Source organism: Myxine glutinosa, chromosome 2 (genome assembly GCF_964187855.1).
Source record: "Myxine glutinosa chromosome 2, kmMyxGlut1.1, whole genome shotgun sequence".
Classification (NCBI taxonomy): domain Eukaryota; kingdom Metazoa; phylum Chordata; class Myxini; order Myxiniformes; family Myxinidae; genus Myxine; species Myxine glutinosa.
In genome coordinates, this window is record NC_136262.1 from 189108924 (window position 1) to 189129851 (window position 20928).

The 20928-nt window shown below is 42.8% G+C and overlaps 1 protein-coding gene across 1 annotated transcript in view; it reads left to right on the top strand.

Moving 5' to 3' along the window:
- The window catches only part of LOC137420984 (unconventional myosin-Ie), a 155137-nt gene that overhangs the window by 122967 nt on the left and 11242 nt on the right, over positions 1–20928 (top strand). Inside the window, exons 20-25 of the mRNA XM_068106574.2 lie at positions 5748–5862; positions 8794–8963; positions 14008–14153; positions 15627–15773; positions 19682–19745; positions 19969–20065. Of these exons, the coding sequence (XP_067962675.2) occupies positions 5748–5862; positions 8794–8963; positions 14008–14153; positions 15627–15773; positions 19682–19745; positions 19969–20065 (739 nt within the window). The remainder of the gene's footprint in view (positions 1–5747; positions 5863–8793; positions 8964–14007; positions 14154–15626; positions 15774–19681; positions 19746–19968; positions 20066–20928) is intronic.

A 20928-nucleotide genomic window follows, 5' to 3' on the forward strand; every position in this document is an offset into this window, starting at 1 on the left:
TCACCACACAGATCTTTTTCACGGCAATAGCTGAGTTTTTGACAAAACAAATATCACCTGTATGTAATAATAAGACTAAATATGTGTAGTAAATTTTTTTTTAGCAGGTTTAGAATATATCACCCCATATCGCGAATGTACATGTATATCTAATCCGACACACTTAGACACAAAATGGCGTCCAAATTTGAGTTGACACAACTCTCTATATACAGGGACTCTAATCTCCATCATGCTCTGAGTTGATATGACCCCTGCTGGTGCCAAGGGGGATATCAAACGAGGAATTGAAGGAGCTGAAGAACACAATAGTCAGGTTCACCATGTCAATAAATTATATTTCGTTCAAAATCATGGTAGATTAGCAAACCTATACATTTTTGGAAAGGTTATAGCATAAGGAAACTAAAAATCAATGTTTACATTTGGAGAGATACCTGTATGGCGGCCAATTTGGATTTTCAAAATGGCCACTGTAAAATACATATTTTGTTCTATTTCTGCCTCTAATTACCCTAAAAACTTTAAAAAATATACTAAACCTATATTTTCAGGGACAAGGAATCCAATGAAAGTATCAAAGTAGTGCTATGGGGAATGGTAAGACACGAATCAAAGGATTTGAATTGCAAAATACTGTCTTTATATTCGCGATAAGTTGCATAATCAAATACATGTTATCATTTTGTACAGGCAGTTAATAACATCAAAATGTGTCACAATAATTCATATCACCAAACATACACAGGCAGTCAGCAAAATCATATATACACATGCAGTCAGTATAACTTCACATCTACACAGGCAGTCAATGACAAAATATACACAGGCAGTCAATGACATCAAACATACACGATTACAGAATATGCCATTTAGAGTTCGTCATCACTGTCCTGTGTGTCGTATCCGACAATATAGTCCGCATCGTTTTCACAGTCCGTTCCACACAAGCAAAGGTCGGTCAAATTGATTGGCAAATCGAATTGGTCGAATGGTCGATCGAATCGAATTCGATGAATCGAATCGAATCGATCGAATTGGTCGTATGGTCGAATGGTCGATCGAAGCGAATGGTCGAATTGGTCGAATCGAATTGGTCGATTGGTCGAATTGGTCGAATTGGTCGAATGGTCGATCGAAGCGATTGGTCGAATGGTCGAATCGAATCGATCGAATTGGTCGAATGGTCGAATGGTCGATCGAATCGATTGGTCGAATGGTCGAATTGGTCGAATGTAATTGGTCGATTGGTCGAATTGGTCGAATTGGTCGAATCGAATTGGTCGGAATTGGCAAATGTAAACATTGATTTTCAGATTTTCCATGTAATAACGTTTCCAAAAATGTATAGGTTTGCTAATCTACCATGATTTTGAACGAAAAAACATAGTGAACCTGACTACAATCGGTATTTATCATGTGCCAACATCAGCTTGTTTTCAATTCGTTCTTACCTTCCCATTATTTATTTTGTTCAGCTGTGATTCCTCATTGGGAAAACTGCAGCAGGGAGTGAGTGTCTCATTGAAGCAAATTGCCAGAGACATATTTTTATGATTATCCCCCAATTGGTTTCACGACATTTACTTTTTCTTCCTATTGTCTTATCGCAATTTGTGTCGGTTTTTGTTTTAACAAGAGTCGACCGTTGCCCATTGGGCCACAAAATAATCGATTTCCAGCATAATGTTCCATGCCATTACATAGCTGTAACTAAAATGTCTTGATGTCATTCGCAATGCACCATGGGTAATAGTGGTAAACAAAAAGAAATGTGATAGCAAAGGGCATGACAGGTGCTTGTGCAGCCTTGCTTATTACTGTATCTCTATTTTTTGTTCAAGTTTATTAAAGGCTCATGGAGGATCTTTCATGGACATGAATCACATTTATGAGCAAGATATTAATGGACTCCATTGAACTTTAATGTGAATTACAAGGACATAAGTAGACCATGGAAGAATCCACCTTTTTACGCCTCGACCGACGAAGTCGCCGGATGCATTATGTTTTCAGGTTGTCCGTCCGTGATAAGTTTTTGTTGCTGCGATAACTTGAGAACAGCTGAAGGGATCTTAGTCAAACTTGATGCAGGTATGTATAATGAGGTGAAGATGAACTGATTGGATTTTGGGGTCACGAGGTCAAAAGTCAGAGGTCATGTTGGCTAAAAACTAGAACAATGAGACTGTCGCTAATATGCCTTTGCATAGTCCCTCAACGGGTAGATGCCATCACTCTGCATATGTATGAGTAGGGGATCACGTTTGTGAAGTTTCGTGTTGATTGGATAAGGTTCTTTTTTCTATCCAAGATGGCTGCCAAACCAGGTGACCTATGACATCATCATTTTCAGACTATATTCAACAGTGCTGTTAGATGATATTTGTAAAATTTCGCATCGATAGGGTGAGCGGTTTCAGAGATATAATTATTTAATGTTTTCCTTAAATCCAATATGGCTGCCAAACCATGTGACCTATGACATCATCATTTTCAGACTATATTCAACAGTGCTGTTCGATGATATTTGTAAAATTTCGCATCGATAGGGTGAGCGGTTTCAGAGATATAATTATTTAATGTTTTCCTTAAATCCAATGTGGCTGCCAAACCATGTGACCTATGACATCATCATTTTCAGACTATATTCAACAGTGCTGTTCGATGATATTTGTAAAATTCCACATCGATAGGGTGAGCGGTTTCAGAGATATAATTATTTAATGTTTTCCTTAAATCCAATATGGCTGCCAAACCATGTGACCTATGATGTCATAAATTTAATATTTTAATACAAATAGGTCATAGATCATGTACATGCAATTTCAGATTTTTAGGATAAGGAATTCGATTAAAATATTTTTCGCTGGTATACCACTTCACATATGATGTCATCACTATCATGCTTTTGTTCCCCATTGGGAGTACTTGACAATGTGCCAAGTTTCAAATTTTTCCATTCAGCGGTTTCCAAGAAATAACTTTTTAATTATTTGCTTTTAATCCAAAATAGCTGCCATACCACGTGACCCATGACGTCACAATTATCATAAAACATTCTGCATGGGTGTCACTCCTACCCTGAAAGTTTTGTCTCAATCAGACACATGGTTGTTGAGAAAAATGAGGTTTAGCCCGTACGGACGGACAGACGGACAACCCGAAAACATAATGCCTCTGGCGACTTTGTCGGCGGAGGCATAAAAATCCTGTTACCGCGATAACTTGTGAACCAGTAATGGGATTCTGACCAAAGTTGGTACACTTATGCAGAATGATGTAAAGATGAACTGATTGAATTATGCCATCAAGAGGTCAAAGATCAGAGGGCATGTCAGGTAAAATGTGATAACTTGAGAACAGCTGAAGGGATTTAAATCAAAATGGGTACAAGTATGTATAATGATGTAATAAAGTTGGCGGAGGCATATCGGTTGATGTCGTGATGTCGAAGAGTGTCGTTCTAGTTACTTTTAAAATAAATGAGTACACACAAAACAATAAATAATCTTTAGCAGCTGTCACCATGGTGCAAGGGGGGAATGAATAGATATGGAACTCCTCGGATCCCAAGCCTACGAACCCAGGATCCTTCAACATACCGAGTACCAGACCAGGCACACTCACAACATGGAGCATGGATGTGCCCTCACTGTGTTGAGCTGAGTCGGAAATCGAATAAATTTCCAAATGTATTTTATAATTTATTTTGACAGTCACATTAGACATTAGACATTTTAGGACCGGCAGAGAGGATAACTGAGAAGGAAGTTGAGGAAGCGATAAAAGCAATGAAGAGTAGAAAAGCGGGAGGGCCGACGGGAGTTGTGGGAGATATGTTGAAGGCAGCGGGAAGTTGGGGTGTGAAGAGAATGACATAGATCTGCAATCTGGTTGTGAAAGAAGGCCGCATTCCAGTGGTTTGGGAACTGAGTACCCTCGTCCCTCTATACAACGGGAAAGGTGACCCTCTGGAGTGTGGCTCGTACCGAGCGATAAAGTTATTGGAGCATGGAATGAAGGTATTGGAAAGGGTGTTGGAGAGGAGGATAAGGAAGAAGGTGAAGATCGACAAAATGCAGTTTGGATTTATGCCAGGAAGAGGAACGACAGACGCGATCTTTATTGTAAGGCAGGTGCAAGAGAAGTACATGGAGAAGAGGAAGAAGTTGTTTCTTGGGTTTGTTGATCTGGAGAAAGCAATCGATAGGGTTCCACGCGAAGCATTGACATGGGCTTTGAGGAAGTTAGGAGTGGAGGAATGGTTTATCAGAGTAGTGATGGCAATGTACGAAAGAGCGCGCACAGCTGTAAGGACGAAGGACGGGAACAGTGGTGAGTTTGAGGTGAAGGTGGGAGTGCATCAGGGGTCGGTACTAAGTCCACTACTATTTGTAGCTGTGATGGACGTGCTGGCTCGGAACGTAAAGGAGGGTTTGCCGTGGGAGTTGTTGTATGCAGATGATCTGGTGTTGATTGCGGAGAGTATGGATGGACTGAAGGAGAAGATGAACAAGTGGAAGGAATGTATGGAGACAAAAGGTCTGAAGGTGAATATCGGAAAGCCAAAGGTGATGGCAAGTGGTAAAGCAAAGCATGTGGTGAGGTGGAAAGAACAGGGAAGTGGCCGTGTGCTGTGTGCAGGAAGGGTGTCAGAGTGAACTCCATTCAATGTACAATGTGCGCTAAGTGGGTTCATCAAAAATGTAGTGGTCTGAGAAGGTCATTAACCAGTGTGGCAGCTACATTCAAGTGTAAGGTGTGCACAGAGGGAGTTGCAGATGGAGGAAATGTTGAGTTGGATCTTGGAGACTGCGTGAAGCTGGAAGGTGTGAAAACATTTTGCTACCTCGGAGACATGCTGAATGGAGAAGGTGGATCAGACTCGGCAACGGTTGCTGGAGTGAGATGTGCATGGAAGAAGTTTCGGGAACTGAGTGGCGTGCTCACGAGGAGGGGAGTGTCGTTGTAGCTGAAGGGAAAGCTGTATGCTGCATGTGTGAGAAGTGTTTATGATTTATGGGAGCGAGACATGGGTCATGAACGTCGAGCAGCAACGAAGGCTGGAAAGGGTGGAAATGCGAATGGTTTGGTGGATGTGCGGAGTATCGTTGAGAGAGAGGAAGACAAATGATGAATTGCGAAAGATGATGGGAATAGAGCCTGTGATTGATGCTGTGAAGAGAAACAGGTTGAGATGGTTTGGTCATGTGTTGAGGAAGGATGAAAGTGACTGGTTGAGAAGAGTGATGGAAATGAATGTAGAAGGAAGTAGAGGACGGGAAAGACCGAGAAAGACTTCGCTAAAGATGGTGGAAGAAGAAATGCGGGCAAGGGGGTTAACAAGGGGAGATGCAGAAAATAAGGCAAAATGGAGAAGATTGTCATGAGGCTAACATGACAAGGCTAACCCCCGCTCTAGCAGGGAAAATGGCCTTAAAATGCATGTTGTTGTTGTTGTATTAGACACCATCCAATGAATCTGTATGATCAGTAACAATTGTTTATGTCAGTAAGAACAAAAACGTTATCCAATAATGGTGTTCCCTAAACGATCCCTCACGCAGGAGGTAACAGAGGTAACACCTCGTGAGATTTCATTTTAGAAATCAGTTTTAAAAATTGGAGGAGATATCACTGTTAACTGTTGATAATTGCACACTCACTCGTTCATCTTGCAACACTGCTTGTAGTATTGCAAGATAAGACCTACTTGTGTGCCAACGGCGGTTGCCTGTCTGTAGCTGTTTCTCCTGGAGGAGATGCGTGAGAGGAAGTATGACGGATATGCCCGAGTCATCCAGAAGGCCTGGAGGAAGCATGTGTCTCATAAACGCAACGCAAAGATGCGTGAAGAAGGTGAGGCCTGCGTCCATCATTTACGAACATTCTGAACATTGTCATTTTTGCCGTTTTGTGTAGTAGTTGAGGCCCATTAAAGAGCTTTTTAGGCCTCCTCAACCAAAGGCCGGCATCATTATGATTTTGGGTTGTTTTTATGTGCCTCCGTCCAGCCGTCATCAGGTTTTTTGTTACCATGACAACTTGTGACTCTTTCCAGAGATTTCAACCAAATTTGGCTCAAGTATGGACTTTAACATAAAGATGAACTGATTACATTTTTAGTTCAAAAGGTCAAATGTATATGTTGATGTGCCCTTTAATTTTAAATCTTTCTTACCGCGATAACCTGTTCACTCAAGGAGATTATAAAATTATAAATGATAATTCATAGTTGTCTTAATATGTTGTAATTTAGACAAAAAATATCCATTACCTGGATTTTTTTGGTATACAGAGTCGAGGCTCGTGTAAGAGTTAACACATTAAACATGAAAACATGCACAGACATAAAAAAAAAAAAAAAAAAAAAAAAAAATACAATAAAGGGAGCGGGAGACAAGAGGGGGAGAGAGATTGAAGCACACAAGCACAACAACAGTAGAGAACAAGGATATCGGTAGATCTGTGGGCGGGGGAGGGCATGTGGGAGGGGAGAGGTTACACGTATAAACCCAAATGAACACTACTAGGAATGTCAGGAAAGAAGTCGGAGATTGAAAGAGGTGGATTTGGGGTGTTTTAACGGGGATAGAAAAGATTGGAGAGGCAAAAGCACCTGGTATGTTTATTTGCGGCCATTTTTCATTTGACGAGATATTAGTTGCCCCTGTGCTCTTGGCAAATCATCATGTTTGGAGGGACTGTGCCTCAAAATAATGTTTACTTTAAACCTTTGTTTTAAAAATAAATAAAACTATTGAGTCTTAAAGAGAAGCTTGTAATTGAGACTCACAGCTGAACCATGCGTCCAGACGTCTCAAGTTATCAATTTGGAGTGCCAGCAACAATGTCCGAATCAATGAATCCGACTAAAATGATCCCATACAGTAGCTTTCGGATCCATAATCAGATTTGAAAATTAAATAAATGTGGTGTTGAAACATTTTCAAATGAGAATGATCCAACAATGCAGTGCTCATCTGGTAATTTAAATTTTTTGTACTGTTGAGTCCCGGTACAATGGATGCGCATACAATGATCAACAATTGTAGTGACCAATGACATCATAATGGTACAACTGTCAAATGGATGCCTTGCTTCAATTGTACATTAGACTTTGAATGCCTCTGGTTTGGGTTGTCCGTCCTTCCATCTACACGTACATGCGTGTATGGCAGATTTTCGTTACCGCGATAACTTGTGAACAGCTGAAGGGATTTTGACCAAACCTGGCACAAGTATGGACTGCGATAGAAAGAGGAACTGTTTAAATTTTGAGTTCAACAGCTCAAAGGCCATGTGCCCTTTGAAAATCATTTTGCAGGTCATATCTGGGGCTGGAGTGCCCCAGGGCAGTGTTCTGGGCCCAGTCCCCATCCTGAGCTTCACTAATGATCTGTCTGACTCTGTAGAAAATCCTTTTTATCTTTTTGCTGATGACTCTACCTTCTGCTGTGTCATCCCTCATCATTCAGACAGACAGGCTGCGGCCTCTTTCTCTCTACAGACCTTGACAAAAATCACAAGATGGTCAAACACTTGGAGAACAACTTTTAACCCTGACAAATCTCACACTCTCGCTATCTCTCTCCGAAAGGACCGTCTCACAACCCTCCTCCCCCACCCCCCATCTACTTTCTTGAGAATCCTCTTGAGGAAGTTGTCACTCAAACTCCTGGATCTCACGATCAGCCATGATCTTTCTTGGGCAAATGACATTTCAAAATTGGACTCCAAAGCCAGCCACAAATTGGGCATCTTCCGTCGTACAACATCCTTCCTCAGTAAACCTGAACTCTTATCCACCTACAATTCCTTCATTCGCAGTTTGATGGAGTACTGCTCTCCCCTCTTGGCTGGCTCCCCTGCCTCGCATCTTGCTTGGCTTAACGCCGTGGAAACCAAGGCCTTCAAGACTATTGGAATCTCTGGCCATGAAGCTGAGTGTATGGGCCTATCACTTCGCCATCACAGACAGGTCGATGGTCTTTCTGCCTTCCACCACCTCCTTTCTGGTCTTGCACCCACTGCTCTTTCCATGCTTTGTCCCCCCACGCCTTCCCCCCGCCCCTAGGTTTCTGCAAGGCACTCACGATCCACCATCAACCCCCTTATGGTGAAACTCCCAAAATCCAGAATCACTGCTCTTGTCCACTTCCTGCCTGTGTAACCAACCTCCATGTCCCCGTCAATCTCATCCCCCCACCCCCCAAGGTCTTCACGAGAGCTGTTCACCATCACATTACATCATCCCCAATCCAAAACCATGATGTCCTTCCATATCCATCTTGTCCACCCCGTGCATCCTCTCCTGCCCCCATTCCTCCCCACACCCATTGTTTGACTAAGTCTGCCTCTATCTTGGCCTTCAACTCTGCTGTTGGTGCTTCCCCCTCTCTCTACTGCTCATTTTGTCATGTTGTGCCCTGATCCTTTCAGTGTACAAGCATTACCTCTTCCATGAGCCTCGACTATGTATACAAAAAAAACATTTTGAGTTAGATGCATCTGATGTTTTCTCTCTTCTACTTATCTCTTTTCTGTCTTGCACTTCCTCTCATGTGAACTTGAATTTTTCATTGGACCTTGAATTTTCACATGACCTTTAATTGAAATCAAACATAACAGTGGGCAGAGATATATCTATCAACACATTGTCAAATTATATTTGCTTTTTTATGAGTAGTCTTTAAGATTAATTTTGATTTAAAAAAAACTTTGCAAAATAATTGATAAATAAGAGATAAATTTTTTAACATTATCTTCTGCTCTTGTTCTCCCCCAAAGCTTCAGATATTCTCTTAAACAAGAAAGAACGTCGGAAAAACAGCCTGAACAGGAACTTTGTGGGAGATTACATTGGCTTGGATGACAGGCCAGAGATACGCCAGTTCCTGGATAAACGAGAGAGGGTTGACTTTGCTGATCGAGTGAACAAGTATGACCGACGATTCAAGGTGGGACTTTCACTTTGGAGATCATGGGTCAATCTCTGTTGGATCTGCAATATAATTTTAAAAAACATTGAAGTTTTAACATTTAAGTCTGCTGAATTACAAAACACGATGATCTATCTTCGGCTCGTTTTACTCTTCCATATTACTTTTAACTCGTCCTTAAATGGTAATATGAATGGGGCAGGAACCAGACTCGGTGTCATTTGGCGTTAGAGCATCTGCTGTAAGTCTGGGAGGACAGCGGTTTGATTCTGACCCCAGCTGAATCACAACAGGTACGTGCTGCTTCCTTTCTTGAAGCTAAGCATTTGGAGGATAGAGCACGGACAAACACCATGGGGTTCGCATCCCTAAACAATGCCCCACTGTGTAGAGAAATGCGCCGCCCCTAGAGGAAGGCACCGGCACCCAGTGTGTTCTGAGAAGTTACTTCTCCCAAGGTCAAGGGCTGTGTTTGTCTGAAGTCGAAGTCCCGTGTTGTCTGGTACCAGTCTACATGTGAGTGTGATATTGTGTGTGACAGCTCTTCTGTCAGCCTAAGAATTAGAAAATAAGACGATATCTGTCTGTGTCGGCGGACCAATCAAATATAAGGTTTTACCAAACAAATGTAGACAAAGGTTTGTTTCGGTCATTAACCCTTCGTCCTCTTGCTCTGATGAAGGGGGAACGCCCAAAACTAGTCCCCATGGCGATTAGCACACCTTTGTCAACCTTGAATTGACAAAATATATTCTAGGTTTCGCGTAGAGAGCTTCTATAATATCCGTTCTTACATGACATCTGAATTTTTTAAATCAATATGGAAACTTGAAAATCTTCCAATTATTTTTCATTATTTAAATGTTTTACCTTGCACAAAGTATCTTCCAGCTGCACAAATATTTGCTTAGGGAAATAGTATCTCGGACCTCATTTTGCAAACTCCATCTTTGCATTTTTGTAATTTGAGATTTCTTTAGCCAAATATGAGAAACTAAAAGGATTTATAAAAGGCACGCACAGGAAAAATACAGCTTAAGAAATGTTGTTGTTTTTTTTTGGGGTTTTTTTGTATACAGAATCGAGGCTCGTGTAAGAGCTAACACATTAAACATGAAAACATTCACAGACACATAAAACATACAATGAAAGGAGCTGTAGACAAGAGGGAGAGAGAGGGAAGCACACAAGCACAACAACAGTAGAGAACAAGGACATCGGTAGATCTGTGGAAGGGGAAGGGCTGGAGGAGGAGGGAGGGGTACACGGTATAAAGCAAATGAACACTGCTAGGAATTTCAGGAAAGAAGTTGGAGATTGAAAGAGGCGGATTTGGGGTGTTTTAACGGGGGTAGAAAAGATCAAGGTTTTGGATGGGGGAAGATAACAGATGGTGGTGAACCGCTGTTCAACAGTAAAGACCTGGAGGGAGGAGAGGGATAGAAGAGGGTGTGGGAGTTTGTTCCAGAGGCGGGAGAAAAGAGGAATGAAAGAGTGAAGGTGAGCAGAGAGTCTTGATTTTGGCAGTTTTACCAGAAGAGAGTTTCTGGCAGATCTTGTGCGACCTGTAGGAATATTTGGGGGACAGAGCACAGATAGAGCTGGGGGACAAGGCCGGGAGGAGTCGGTAGAAGACAGAAAGACCACCAACCCACCTGCGGTGAGAGAGAGAAAGGCCCTCAGAATCATCTTCATCGCAGGAGATTCCGATGATCTGGAAAGCTTTGGTTTCAACTGCGTGAAGCCGAGCTGGGTGTGAGGCAGGAGCACCAGCCCAGAGGGGAGAGCAGTATTCCATTGAGCTGCGGATGAAAGCTTTGCATGTGGTTTGGAGCTCAGAAGTGCCCAGGAAGGTCTTCGCACGATGGAGGATGCCCAGTCAGCTACTGGCTTGGGAGGCCAGCTTGGAAAATGTGTTTTTCCCAGGAAAGATCATGGCAGATTGTGAGACCCAAAAGCTTGAGTGACAGAACTTCTTGGAGAGAATTGTTGAGGAAGTAGATGGGAGGCGTTGTCTAGACAGTCTTTTCGGAGAGACATCGTAAGAGTGTCAGATTTGTCAGGATTGAAAGACATGTTCCACTTGTTTGCCCAGTCTGTGATTTTGTCCAGGTCTGCAGAGAGTGAGGAGGCTGCAGACTGCCGATCTGAAGGATGAGATGGAGCGGCAGAGAGTGGAGTCATCAGCAAAGAGATAGAGAGGATTTTCCAGAGAGTCGGATAGATCATTGATGAAGACCAGAAAAAGCACAGGGCCCAGAACACTGCCTTGGGGAACTCCAGCCTGAACAGGAAGGGGAGATGAGAGAAACCCATTCAGGGCCACACGTTGACTACGACCAGAGAGGAAGTCCGCAAGCCATGCGTGGAGATTTCCATGGATACCAAAGGAGGAGAGTTTAGTGTGCAGAGCGGAGTGCCAGACCGTATCGAAGTTTCATTCCAATGAAGATAACAATTTGTAGCAACTTGTACTGTCACAGTGCAGTTCCCAGGTCTCAGAGAATACGAAGGCCATGTTTTGATAATTGCTATCAAAGCAGAGATGAACAAGCTTAAACTTGTGCATTTTTAGGGAATACTTACATTATGATAGGCGGAGGGATGTGTAATGAATGCATGATGTAATTCGTTTATATAAAGAAAGCCAAAGAGTAACTTCCCGCCATGTTGTTGGTCCACCCATACAGTGTGGTATAATAAAGTGCAAATTATAATCTTACGTTTAGCTATTTTAAATTCCATATCACTTCCCATGCATCAGAATTAAAAAGGGAACTTCCTCAGGTCACAGGTGTTGCATCCCACAGCATGTCCTTCAGGTAAAGCTCACTGACTCATGTATGCATTTATGTTAAAGACCAATAGTACAATTTGAAAATACTGAACCGTTGTTTGCTAAATTCACCAGACTCGCTGACATTATTGGTTGGAGCATCCGCTTTAAGTCTGGAAGGACTGTGATTCCGTCCTGATCCTGACAGAATCATGCTAATAACTTTAAATGGTGCAGGCTGCTACCTTGCTTTATGCTCATCATTTAAAGGATAGAGTAAGGACAATCCCTGTGGGTTGGCATATTCTGGGGTGTGGCAGGGGAGGGGGAGTGCGATTTAGATATTTCTTCTCGATCACCCCGCTAACTGGGGAGAGAAAAGCTACGTCACAAGATGGCATCGCCAGTATACTCGGGGTGCCCTGAGGAGTTACCTTACATCCACCAAGGTCATGTGGCTATGTTTGTCTGAAGTAAAGTCGTGTGTGTGTGTGTGTGTGTGTGTGTGTGTGTGTGTGTGTGTGTGTGTGTGTGTGTGTGTGTGTGCGTGTTTGTGTGCGTGTGTGTGTGTGTGTGTGTGTATGTGTATCTGTGTGTATGTGTATCTGTGTGTAGTATGTGTGTATATCATAAGTATAATCTGTCACGTATTATATGATTGTATAATCACACATAAACGTGTATAATCACGTATAATAAGCATATACTGTTTTTATATAACTATATATAAATATATATGGATATGGATATGACAAATCACGCATGTGTAGTTATAATCACAATTGATGTACGTGTGTGTGTGTGTACGCGCCAGCTGTCATCACCTGTCGTCAGCTCCACTCCCGAGTCTCTAAGATGGAACTGAGCCTTCCCTGGTCCTGAAATATCCATCTTCACCCCACAAAGGAACCATGACTCATGGACCAAGCTGTCTCCTTATCCGTGCTCTGTTTCCTCCTCCGGAGTGGCGAAGTTGTAGATCCATGTGACCTCCCATGTGGCTTACGGGTATGCCCAGTCTTGGTGTCTTTCTTTTTGGTCTCATCCTTCCTTGACGGGATAGTGTTGGCAAAACCCAAGAAGCTTCAATGCCTGTGCACCAGGCAGCATTCCAAATGCATGTCGATCAATATGCACGGCCCTCGTCCTCACCAAAGCTGCCATCCACGGCTCAGTTCTCATTCCCATCCAGGTCATTGTATTCAGTGTGGTCCTCGATCCCACAAAACTCGGCCTCTCTCATCCTAAACAGGCAAAACTTTGCAAGAAGAAGTCGCCAAAGCTTGGACTTGGACTCCATTCAATGTACAATGTGCGCTGAGTGGCTTCATCAAAAATGTAGTGGTCTGAGAGGGTCATTAACCAGTGTGGCAGCTACATTCAAATGTAAGGTGTGCACAGAGGGAGCTGCAGATGGAGGAAATGTTGAGTTGGATCTTGGAGACGGCGGGAAACTGGAAGGTGTGAAAACATTTTGCTACCTCGGAGACATGCTGAATGGAGAAGGTGGATCAGACTCGGCAACGGTTGCTAGAGTGAGATGTGCATGGAAGAAGTTTCGGGAACTGAGTGGCGTGCTGACGAGGAGGGGAGTGTCGTTGAAGCTGAAGGGAAAGGTGTATGCTGCATGTGTGAGAAGTGTTTATGATTTATGGGAGCGAGACATGGGTAATGAACGTAGAGCAGGAACGAAGGCTGGAAAGGGTGGAAATGCGAATGGTTAGATGGATGTGCAGAGTATCGTTGAGAGAGAGGAAGACAAATGATTAATTGCGAAAGATGATGGGAATAGAGCCTGTGATTGATGCTGTGAAGAGGAACAGGTTGAGATGGTTTGGTCATGCGTTGAGGAAGGATGAAAGTGACTGGTTGAGAAGAGTGATGGAAATGAATGTAGAAGGAAGTAGAGGACGGGGAAGACCGAGAAAGACTTGGCTAAAGATGGTGGAAGAAGAAATGCGGGCAAGGGGGTTAACAAGGAGAGATGCAGAAAATAGGGCAAAATGGAGAAGATTGTCATGGGGACCGCAAGGCTAACCCCCGCTCTAGCAGAGAAAATGGCCTTAAAATGCATGTTGTTGTTGTTGCTGTTGTCTTCTCTCCCAGCAACATGGGGTCAACAAATCAATGAAGATAAGTGAATTGATAGACAGGTTGAATGGGGTGTATAAAGTGCAGACATGATTGGCCCAATGACGTCCTCCTGTATCGAAGTGTACATCATTGTAAATATCCTTGTGAAGTTTTTGGATATATTATTAATTTTATAATCATTTGTTGCATTAGTGTGTGAAACGTGACCTCATCTTGACACCTAAACATCTCTACCTGATTGGACGAGAGAAAGTCACAAAAGGGGCAGAGAAAGGACAGCTACGTGAAGTCATAAAAAGATGCCTCGAACTTGAGAAGATCGAAGGAGTTACTCTAAGGTGAGATGCACACGAGACAAGAAGAGTTGAAACAAAGCACTACAACAAAATTGACCAACGGGTGCAATTCCTGAAAATATCTGTTTGCTTGTGTGGGTTGCTTGATTGGTTAATCGAGACAGGGATAGATAGGTGAGCGTTTACGTTGGAACAAGCTTGTGATGCACAGTTTGAAAGCCAAAAGGCCAATGCAAAGTCCTTGAGGTTTTGAGGTTGAATGATGTTTCATTCGAGTCGTATGATCGTTGTCACAATATGAGATTTCGCAAATTGGAGATTTCTTATGTGGAATAATATTTTGATTATTAATACCTCCGCCAGCGAAGGTGGATGCCGGTTATGTTTTTACCCCTGTCTGTCTGTTTGTTCCTCTGTGAATAGGATATCTCAAAAGTTATGGACGGATTTGGACGAAACTTGGGGAGAGGTAGCGCATGTGACAAGGACGAAATGATTAGATTTTGGTGAAGATCCGGATCCGGATCCGGCTACTAGAATTTTTAAAGTGATTCTTCACCATTGGGAGATAGGGCCAAAAACGATACATAGCAGGATATCTCAAAACGTTGTGGACGGATTTGGACGAAACTTGGTGGACAGGTTGTGTGTGTGACAAGGACTAATGGCATCGATTTTGGTGAAGATCTGAATATGGATTCGGATATGAAAATTATTTAATTTTTTAGTGATTCTTCACCATGAGAGATCTGGCCAAAAGTGATATATAACATGATATTTTAAAAAGTTATGGACGAGTTATGACTAAACTAGGTCAACGAGTTGGTTTGGTGACAAGAACAAGCCGATTCGATTTTGCTTCAGGTCCAAATCCAGGTCCGGCCAATCAGTGGGATACAAAACATAACCTGTTCAGCCTGGTGGAGGTGTGCGCTCTCCACCGAGTGCCTTTCTAGTTCCTGTTGTAGCTGCGAACTTGACAATCACGTTGCCGCGATGCCAATGTCTTTGGAACTGTCATGGCCACTCAGCACCCCCACTTTGTATTTTGTTAATTCTGTAAACTTGTTGATGAAATCGTTTACCATTATATGCAATGTGAAAGGTTATTGATTAGGTAGTGTACACACTCCTTCTTGAAGAGTATGCGAGCTATATCCGGCACCATGACCAGAATTAAAATTACTTCTCTGACTGACTGCTGGGAAGGCAATGGCAAACCACCGAGCGTAACCTTTGCAAACAAACTGCTTCAGTAATACCAATCTGCGTAGAGCATGGTGATCATCATCATCATCATCATCATCATCATCATCATCATCATCATCATCATCATCATCATCATCATCATCATACACCTTGGGTTCTGAACATTACTAAAGCCATGATCTGTTGTCAATTTGTGCAGTATTTCTCAGATGTGAATGAAATGAATTAAATTCATATTGTTGATTGTTTTAAAAACAAGAACTTTGTAATTTGTGTTTTTCCATGTTTTTGTTCACCCTTTGATAGCACTCTACAAGATGACTTCCTCATAATCCACGAAGGGCAGTATGACAGCTTGCTCGAGACTGTGTTCAAGACGGAGCTTATTAGCTTGCTGTCCAAACGCTTCGAGGAGCGCTGCCAACGCAAATTGACCGTGAAATTTTCAAACAGGTGAGCTCTTGATGAAACTTAACGTTGGTTTTTTTTATCCATAATATATAATATACGTTTTGGCCATTCAAGTATGTTTTGCAATAACAATGGTCATGAAAGCCGTGACCGTGTGACTCCATGTGCTTTCAATGGTTGGGCTTGATTTTGAAGGCCATTCCGTAAGATGTATTAACACAGAATTATGCACATACGTGTACATCATCCCTAAACTAACTAGTCAGGTTCACGATGTCAATAAATTATATTTCGTTCAAAATCATGGTAGATTAGCAAACCTATACATTTTTGGAAAGGTTATAGCATAAGGAAACTAAAAATCAATGTTTACATTTGGAGAGATACCTGTATGGCGGCCATTTTGGATTTTCAAAATGGCCACTGTAAAATACATATTTTGTTCTATTTCTGCCTCTAATTACCCTAAAAACTTTTTAAAATATACTAAACCTATATTTTCAGGGACAAGGAATCCAATGAAAGTATCAAATTAGTGTTATGGGGAATGGTAAGACACGAATCAAAGGTTTTGAATTGCAAAATACTGTCTTTATATTCACGATAAGTTGCATAATCAAATACATGTTATCATTTTGTACAGGCAGTTAATAACATAAAAATGTGTCACAATAATTCATATCACCAAACATACACAGGCAGTCAGCAAAATCATATATACACATGCAGTCAGTATAACTTCACATCTACACAGGCAGTCAATGACAAAATATACACAGGCAGTCAATGGCATCAAACATACACGATTACAGAATATGCCATTTAGAGTTCGTCATCACTGTCCTGTGTGTCGTATCCGACAATATAGTCCGCATCGTTTTCACAGTCCGTTCCACACAAGCAAAGGTCGGTCAAATTGATTGGCAAATCGAATTGGTCGAATGGTCGATCGAATCGAATTCGATGAATCGAATCGAATCGAATCGATCGAATTGGTCGAATGGTCGAATTGGTCGAATGGAATTGGTCGATTGGTCGAATTGGTCGAATTGGTCGAATCGAATTGGTCGGAATTGGCAAATGTAAGCATTGATTTTCAGATTTTCCATGTAATAACGTTTCCAAAAATGTATAGGTTTGCTAATCTACCATGATTTTGAACGAAAAAACATAGTGAACCTGACTAAATGTTTCCTCCCTAGCGGTCCGTGATGACATCGGCAATGGTTGAGGTAGGATGAAGGGATTTTGGAGGGAGGGGAAAGATGAGCATTAGCTCTCTGCAAATAACATCAAATGCTGCAACTCATGCCACATCAGAGGTGTGTTCCATTACCAATCAGCTTGCTATCACTTGCCAAGCCACTTCACTGCTTAAGGCAGTTCGCAAACGCTCTACAAACTGATTGGTAATGGAACACGAGGCATCCTCCGTCGTGCAAAATCCTTCCTTGGCACACCTGAACATACAAATCCACATACATAGCTTTAATCCACAACTTGATGGAGTACTGCTCTCCCCTCTGGGCTGGCGCCCCTGCCTCACACCCTGCTCATCTTGACGCCGTGGAATCCAACACCTTCAAGATCATTGGAATCTCTCGTGATGAAGCTGAGTCTATGGGCCTATCACTTCACCATCACCAACAGGTCGGTGGTCTCTTTGTCTTCTTCCACCTCTTTTCCGGTCTTGCACCCTCTGCCCTCTCCATGCTTTGTACGTTCGGTAAAAAAGATGTTACCTCGCTAATTTGTGAACCAGTGATGGGATTTTGACCAAACGTGGTATGAATATGCATGCAAAGATGAACTGATTAGATTTCAGCATTAAGAGATCAAAGGTCAAAGGTCATGTCAGGCAAAAATGTGATACTTGACAACAGCTGAACAGATTGAAATCAAACTTGGTACAATTATGTATAATGGTGTAATAATGTGGGTCGAGGTATATCGGTGGACATGCCAACGTCGAAGAGTATCATTCTAGTTTTAAATGTTTTAATTCAACACCGAGATGGATTGGAGTGCTCGAAGCAGAAGTTAAGTTGGTGGAAGGGATGAATGTATAAGGGAACGAAGGGAAGAGTTTTGATTGGTCCTGGGATGTTGAAGGAGTTCAACATGAACATCGGTTTGAGGCATGGAAGCTTTCTTAGCCCACTCATGTTTATCATGGTGATGGAGCTGGGAAGCAGGAAGGTAAACATGAAAGGTATTCTGGGGAGGGTATTGTATGCAGACAATCGAGCTGTTATGGCAGAGAGTAAGTGGGAGATTCAGGAAGTCCTGGGGGAGTGGAAGGAGGCATTCTGGAAAAATGAACTGAAGATGAGCATGGAGGTGATGTGGGTGAGGAAGCAGAGAAAAGAAATGAATAACAGGTTAGAGGGGAAGGAGATCAGAAAAGGAAATAGGTTTGAGTATCTGGGGGGAACAGTGATCGGGGATGGTAAGTCAGAGGCAAAGGTGGGGAGGAGGAATCAGGTGGTTGTGAATGTGCGGAGTAGGGTGGAGGGAGTAATGGCAGACAGAAAGATTTCAAGAGATTCAAAGGAAAGGTTCTGATGTCGTGCGTAACGCCGGCCTGTCTTTATGGTCTAGAGACGGTGACACTGACAGAGAGACAACAACAAAGATGCAGGTTTGCGAGAACAATTGGGTCAGGAGGATTGCTGGAGTATAGAGGGTGGATAGAAGGAGAATGGAAGAAATGAGATTGGTGCGCAGATGAGCTTGATGGTGAGATTGGTGAAACGCCAGCTGGGATGGGCTGGACACTTGGTGTAGATGGGGGAAGAGAGAATAGCAAAGTGAGCGGATAGGTTGAGGGAACAAGGTGGGAGGAAAAGAGGTAGACCATGGTTGAGAAGGGACGATTGTGTGAGGAGGGATATCAGTAGAGTAAGGTGGGGTGGTTGGAGAGTGGAAAGAGTTGGCTGAGGACAGAGGGGAGTGGAGGAGGATCGTGGTCAAGGCAGGGCTGGAGATTGGTGCCATTGGACCTCACCCCTTATAAAGGGAAGATATGGAGAAGGTCGTCACATATAGATGAGGATGAGGTGACATTAAAAAGGGGAGTAAACCAATTAGGATGACACACTTGTTGTACCTAATGAAGCGACATCCTTTTTAATGCACTACTGATGCAGTGCCCCCTGTAGGTTAGAGTAGTAAAAATCAGTAATTTAATCAGGGTGCCCATGATAACTCACCTCCTCTTCACGAAGGACACCGTTGGATCTATAATGTCCACCAATAACAAGTGCTGCCAGACGGGTCCTCTGATTTAACGTCCCTCTAAGGGACAGCGCACACATGGATGCCTCCCACTGCCTGTGAAACATCAGGGTGACCAGTTTATAGCTGGGTCGAGATTCGTACCCAAACTAGACACATATTAAATACAAAGTGATTAGATATTGCCTGACATCTCAAATCTAGACGTCTAGGTGAGTTTGTATACTTCTAGGCCACTGCTGCCAATTCAAATAAATAAATAACAAATCTGATCATTATAATAGTGGAATAGAGCCTGTGATGGATGCTGTGAAGAGGAACAGGTTGAGATGGTTTGGTCATGTGTTGAGGAAGGATGAAAGTGACTGGTTGAGAAGAGTGATGGAAATGAATGTAGAAGGAAGTAGAGGACGGGGAAGACCGAGAAAGACTTGGCTAAAGATGGTCGAAGAAGAAATGCGGGCAAGGGGGTTAACAAGGGGAGATGCAGAAAATAGGGCAAAATGGAGAAGATTGTCATGGGGACCACAAGGCTAACCCCCGCTCTTGCAGGGAAAATGGCCTTAAAATGCCTGTTGTTGTTGTTGTTGTTGTATAATAGTGGAGTAAATGATCAGGGATACAGAAAAGTAGAAGGAAGGTGAGTGAGGCATTATTTGCCTCCAGGATTGCAGTTCCTGTTGCTACACCTATATTGCCCTCTGTATCTACAGCATGGAATTTAAGGTGCGAAATGAAGGCTGGCATGGCATTCCTCGATCTGGTGGACCACGGCAGGTAATATACATTTCGGAATGCGCTTTAATCCCAGAAATAAATGGGAACATTTACACATGGATTGCAAAGCAATTGATTTTTTGTTGTTGTTGTTGTTGTTGTTGTTGTTGTTGTTTTTCCCCCGATTATGTCAGTTGTATAATATATAACCATGGAATGAATGATCTACCTTTCCTTGGATGGAAATGGGAAAATGAGATTGGTATTGATTGCCTGCATATAGGTGATGTTTACATTGTCACAAAAAGACGAGGCCCAACTGAGACCCAGTGGCAAGGTGCTTACTGTTTACATCGGGCCTGGTCTGCCCAAAAACTCTCGTGAGTACGACGATCACTCCTTTGATCACATGACTTCCACGTTGCTGCCTCTGCTGCATCATTGAGCATGACCTATCCCTTTGGTTTCCTGCCTTTCTCGCCCCCTCACCGTGTCCGCCGCCGGTCTCGCACCTTTCTGTGTCCACCGCCGTTCTCGCCCTAGCTGGATGCTTTAACGCATAGTTTTTAGATTTTGGCCACAAAAATGGTGGCACTTACACCCCACCCACGAACCACCACTCCTCCACCCCATATATTCATTCCACAGTGGTGGCATATTATTGCCATGGCGCTCGGTAAGTCTAATTTTATGATGGAGATATTCATTATAGTCCAACTCATGCCAAAAAGTACAATGTAAATACAATGCATACTTAACTACGTTTATATTTATAAAATACCTCGGTAGATATCTCTCTACTCGAGATGACCTCCCCCAGCCCCACACCAGGAAGAAAAATCATTATCACCGTGATATTCCCAGGTCCGAGATGCTGCGTTAGAGGTTATTACACGTGTCACAAAGTCAAATGGTTTCCGGGTTTACTTCACACATGCACACCTTTATAAGGTGTGTGCGCATGCGTGCATGCATGACCAAATCACAGCGAATGTGGAGAGGGAAGAGGAGACCACCAAACATGACACTGAATTAATAGGATGTTGATTGTTTCTTCTCTGTAAATTTTCTTGTACGAGTACTTTTGAGAGAGATGCTTCCATTATATCGATGCTGATTGGGTAATGTGGACCACATGGTACAGTCGAGATCTGGACGTGCTGTGCATGATGGGTCCGTGCATGATGGATAGATCCTCTTGGCTCTATCCCTCCGAGGTTTCTGCAGGATGCGCACACGGTCT